Here is a 5,948-nt window from a genome sequence, read left to right on the forward strand (position 1 = left end):
AATTAGATAACATTAATTATGGTTAATTGTAGGTTTAGAAGAATAACATAAAAATAGGATACAAATTAGTCGAGCTCTTGACGGAAATCGTTTTAGAAACGTTTTCTTCGTGTAAACAGCAAAGTATTGCAAAATGGGACAAAGCTGTAGACGTTGATCAGCTCCAAGCAATTACATACACATTACAGTGCCTAAATAGGGATAGTTAATTAATTTTCTTAAATAAAATTTTAAAATGTTTTACATAATTTTTTATGAAATTTCTTGGAGTATTTGAATGTACGAACAACTTAAAAAATCTCACTAAAGTATAATGTACCCAATTTCGAGGTCATAATGTCTTTGTTTTAGATATGACAACTGTAATGTTAAAATTGTTTTATACAAATTCNAAAATTTCTTGGAGTATTTGAATGTACGAACAACTTAAAAAATCTCACTAAAGTATAATGTACCTAATTTCGAGGTCATAATGTCTTTGTTTTAGATATGACAACTGTAATGTTAAAATTGTTTTATACAAATTCCTTTTAAATGTTCAAGTAAGCGGTTAGTTAAGTTTGTAGTAAAGAACCAACCTTCAGAGCCCATGGGTATTCGTTGTACAAGAGCCTTATATTTTTGGTTGTAGCTGCCAAGGCATATATTTTAACAATAAAGGTTTTGTTGTTGTTTTAGTAGCCTCGAGTGGTGAAATGATGGTACTTGACCGTATCTCGAAGGATCGATAAGGCAACCTAGAAATGATCTATGAATTTTTCCAGCTCCACTCCTTGGTTCAACCAATCTTTGTTAATGTACCTCATTTCGAGGTGTATAATGTCTTTGTTTTAGATATGACAACTGTAATGTTAAAATTCTTTTATCAAATATCTTAAATTTTCGAGTAAGATGTTAGTAAGTGAGAATGAATTTTTCCAGCTCCACTCCTTGATTCAACCAATCTTTGTTACAATTTTGTATTAAAAAATAGTATTCTATTAAATTAAAATTGCCCTTTACAGGTGCTTCAATTAAATAAAATTAAATCAGCTCCTAGTATATTTTTTACATTTTACTAAAATCTCTAAAAAAAAAAGAATTTTCTTTGCAAACTGTATGTATGTATGCATATCTGCAGCCATTTTTCGTTCCCTGCTCAATAGTCGCTTTCTTCCATTAAGTCCCATTTTGCAATACCACGTGACCTCATTCCCTCTCTCTTCATTATCGCACCCTCTTTCCCCTTAAATTTCCACGCTTTATCTTCTACAAATATTTCCTGTTCTTGTCTTCTCTCTCTACATGTGTAAGTGTGTGTTGGTATATAAGTATGTGTGTGTAAGTCCTTTTTAGACAATTGAAATTGTTACATTTATTCCCAGATTGCCATTATCCGCAAAGAGTTGTGCAATCGATGTATCAAACACCAAGCAATCCGAGTTGTGTATAGCAGAGGCAACACCTTCGTGTATGGAGCGCGGCATAGCCTCCCAGGTGAGGCGTCTACGGTTGCCATTCAACTCCAATCGATACACGAAATTTTCGGCTTCTTTCCGTGAGCCGATCAACTGCACGATGGCGAAGAATTGCTGATGCCCATCATATTTTTCTTGCTTCTCGAGCACCAACATGAAATGATGACCAAAACATGACTGCATCATAACCCAATCAACAGCGCCAGGCAGATTGATATCGGTTGCAAGGAAGACAATATCCTCCCCCTGTAGCGTGGTGATGCTTTTGTGGGACATCATTAGGTGTTGCATGACCAAATCTAATGGACCTTGCCATTTGCACGATGCACCCGGGCATGGGCATAGATATGGTCGACATTCGCATGTCTCTTCGTGCTCGGTCTTTTCGGTGTAGACAAGCGATGCTGTACAGCCGTAACCTGAGTGTTTGCACGGAAATTTCACATTGGAGGCGACCTTTTCCATTGCCAAATTGCGTATGTTGGCCAATGGGCCGCGACATGTAGGACAGCAGGTGAGTTTCGAGCGACATGATACGCATACCAGATGCCCGCTAGAACATTGTAATATCGGTGGCAAAACATAATCGAAGCACACCGGGCACTCGAACAACGAAGTTAAATCGGCAGACATGCCACCATCACCGCCACCAGCGGACGACAGTGACGAACTAGAGGAGGAGGATGTGTTAGCGGCTGAGGATGTATTGCCGGCCGATGGTGTGCCGGTACCGGTAGCGATCGGACCTTCACGGCGTTTCGGATTTAGCTTATTGGACATTTGTGTGTGTTGTAACAGGGTGAATGGTTGTTGCTGCTGCTGCGCCTGCGGCTGCTGTTGCTGCGGCTGCGGCTGCGTGCAGGGTGTTCCAGAGGCGGCGATGACGGCGACAGCGGAAGCAGAGGCAGAGGCTGCAGTAGCGGAAGCGGGTGCGGATGCGGGAGCGGAAGCGACAACGACGGCGCTCTCGTCTTCGTTGTGCACCACCGGCACTGTTGATGAAGATGATGAAGCCGTCAAAGGCTGTGGGTGCTGTTGCTGAGTGGGCACCAGCGTTAGTGCTGTATGCTGCTGCTGCTGCTGCACTGCCTGTACAGGTCGTACTAGCTGTTGCTGCACTTGCAGTTGAAAACGTGGCAGCACAGGCAACGATAAACGATAACGTTGATGATGATAGTACTCGTAGTGCTGACGTAAATGATGCAAATGACGAATGTGGTTGAGGTACTGTTGTTCTACGAGAAGTTGTTGTTGCTGTTGTTGCAAATATTGTAGGCGATTGTGAATGTCTTGTTGCTGTGGACTCGTCGACTGATTATGGCTGTAGATGTTGGGGCTGTTACTATTGTTGCAGTGGTTCAGGTTCTGGGGGTCGTATGGATCGTTATGGTGTCCGTCGATAGTATTGTAATAATCAAATTGACGTGGGTTACGTAAAAAACATGTAAACGTTGCGTTTGGCAGTTCACTGGCTGTGCTCACGTAAAAGTATTCCAGAGTGTTGTTGTTACAGTTGCTTTTACTTTGTTTTGTGGTAATGCACTGAAGTCTATAACTATCCGCCGGCGCTGGTGCTGCTGGGCTGTAATTAGAAATGTGAAATGAGCATTAGACTCAGAAAATTGAAATAGTCAATGCTAACTTAAAAGAAAAAAGGACAAACATTATTTATTTATTTATTTATTTATTTATTTATTTATTTATTAATCTAGAAAATATACATTGCGTACAGACTATTTGACAAAAAATAAAATATAAATTAATAACTAATTTAGCATACTATTTAAGAGTAGTTTGGAATTAAATTTGGAAGAAGAGAAATCGATAGCAGAAGAATTTGAGAGCGAGTTAAACTCGTTTAGAGCTCTGCGAATAGGAGCGTTATTCGCATAATTATTCCTAACGAAGTCCATTCATACATTCATATCTCCACATTGCGAAAAAATGGCTCGCTAAATTTTATATTAAGTTGGTTTGTAATAAATTATATGAAATATACAGCAGAGTCAAAAGGTACTAAACACCTTTATCTAATATAATATTCCCAATTATTTTCATTAACAATTTGTTTCATTCATTTTTTATGAAAATATGGTTCATTCTTTAACATAAACCATATAAATCAAAGTTTCACCTTTTTCATAAAATTTACATATATTAAAAAAATGTCGTAAAAATTTCAAACCTATTTTTCAGAATTTTTAGACAATTTTATAGTATTCAGTTTTGTTTGGAGGATGGTTTCGTGCGCAGACGTCCACATAAGCGGGAAAAGCTTTTTAGTGCCGTTTACCTGGAAGTGGTCAAAAGTGATTCTTGTGGGTATGGTTCAAATCACAGCTCAAAACGCCCGGATATTTATATCCACGTATCCTCTGGGTCGCTACCAAACAACCGTTTGGGAGCGAGCTAAAGTGAGAAGGCGTAAAACTTCGAGTATGCTGGGTTTGGGTCCCGCCACGTTAAAGCCCCGCCCAATGAAAAAGAACAAAATGCCTCGGATGAGACGCCTTCCTTTGAGAACGACCATATATATACATATATACATATAAAAGACTATGATTTGAGGGTATGCACCTGGAAGACAAAGGCTGACATCACCGCCATCCAAGAAATGCCATGAAAGGGGCAATGCCAGGTAAGCATGGAGCCTTGCGACGGCTACTACAGTTGTCACGTAAAGGGGCGCAAATTTGGTGTTGGATTTGTGGTGTGAGAGAGACTCCGTCGCCGAGTACTGGCGTTCACCCCGGTGGATGAACATCTAGCCACAATCCGCATCAAAGTAAGATCCTTCAACATATCGCTCTACTGCGGCCGCCATTCCCCGACGGAAAAGAAGGACGAGGCGTCCAAGGATATCTTCCATGAACGCTTGGAGCGTACATATAGCGCTGCTCCGACACGATATAAAACTCGTGCTTGGCAATTTCAATGCCACGGTGGGCAAGGAGGGGATCTTTGGCGCCACTGTGAGAAAATTTAGCTTCCACGCCAAAACGTCCGATAACGGACTGAGGTTGATCGACTTTGCCGGGCCCGATCCATCAAGCTACATGGCTATCTCTAGATCGAAAAACGAGAAACCCAATCAACCATTTTGTGTTGACGAAAGGCACGCTTCCTGTATTTTATACGTAAGTACACTCCGAGGGCCAAACATCGACTCGGACTACTATCTTGTTGCAGCCAAGATACGCAGCCGCCTCTGTGCAGAAAAAATTGTGCGCCCAACAATGCAAGGAAAGCTTAACGTGGAACCACATTTTCCGCTCATTAAGTACCGCCACCGAAGAAGTAGTCGGAGTTACTTCTGTCAAGTTAGCTTTACACTTTTCGAAATTGGAAAAGTTAACTACGACATTAATTGTAGCTTTTTTGTTGTATATTTGTAGTGAAAAAAAATTTTAGCTCTCATTTTTTTTTTGTAATATTCACAACAAATTCGTAGTAAAGAAGCTACAATTAATGCCGTTATAACATTTTCAATATCTCAATTCTATCGACTAGGTGTATGGTGTCAAGTTAGCACTACATACCATTTTTTCTTAAAAAACGAGAGCTACAAATTTTTTCTTTCCACAACAAATTTNTAAAAAAACTTTTTTGTTTTTTTATTTTTTGATGTTGGGTTGAACCGGGCTTGAACCCAGGCTCTGCGAACAGCGATGACGCGGCTGAAAAACAAAAAAGCAGCTGGAGCCAACGGCCTGCCAACCTATCTATTCATGCACAGCGACAGGGAGCTGATAAGGTATATGCATCAACTCTTATTCAGAATATTGTCAGATTAACGTATGCCCGACGACTGGAAATCAAGTGTGCTCTGTCCAATCTATAAGAAAGGCGACCCCGTCATACGCGCCAACTATCACGGGATCAGACTTATAAGCATAGGTTACAAGATCTTATCGTGTATATTGTGTGTAAGACTGAAGCGCACCGGCAACGAACTGATTGGACTTTACTTATCAGTGTGGCTTTAGACCAGGCAAATCCACCATAGACCAGGCATTCAACAATACGGGTTTTTTCAAAAGTAACAGTTAGTTGATCAAAATTAAAACATAGATTTAAACAAGTAGTTTTTAAGCAAAAAACAGAACCGTCTTCATTTCTCATATAAGAAGTTAAGATTACCGTTAATTTCTTCATGATCCAATGAACGGGTCTAAGCCAAATTAGTATAGAACCACCTCTGTGGTACCATCTTATAGAAATCGGTTAACTTGATCCACAGTTATAAGGAAACATACATACAAATAAAGATTTCGACGAATTGATAGCCTTCTCCTTTTGTGAGTTCGGTTAAACACAGCATTGCTTTCGTTAAAAGAAGACCCATAATTGGCAAAGACTAAATTTTAGTCTATTTTCATAAAAAATAAGCAACGCTTCCAATCAAAAATAGTTATAATGCTGATATCGTCTAAAAAACAGGCTTCAGAGAGTTGGTAAACAATCAATGTAAATTTTGATTGACGTGTTTTC

General features: G+C 39.8%; 1 protein-coding gene across 1 annotated transcript; it reads right to left on the bottom strand.

Annotated features, from left to right (window-relative positions):
* Positions 1-392: 392 nt before the first annotated feature.
* LOC108374689 (E3 ubiquitin-protein ligase sina) lies at positions 393-3,035 on the bottom strand. Its single transcript, XM_017630690.1, has one exon. It carries the CDS (start codon positions 2,235-2,237, stop codon positions 1,332-1,334), a length of 906 nt encoding a protein of 301 aa, XP_017486179.1. The 5' UTR covers positions 2,238-3,035; the 3' UTR covers positions 393-1,331.
* Positions 3,036-5,948: the final 2,913 nt, after the last annotated feature.

The sequence above is a fragment of the Rhagoletis zephyria genome, unplaced genomic scaffold (assembly GCF_001687245.7).
Source record: "Rhagoletis zephyria isolate East Lansing unplaced genomic scaffold, Rhagoletis_zephyria_1.1 Rzeph_scaffold_08017, whole genome shotgun sequence".
In the NCBI taxonomy this organism is placed as follows: domain Eukaryota; kingdom Metazoa; phylum Arthropoda; class Insecta; order Diptera; family Tephritidae; genus Rhagoletis; species Rhagoletis zephyria.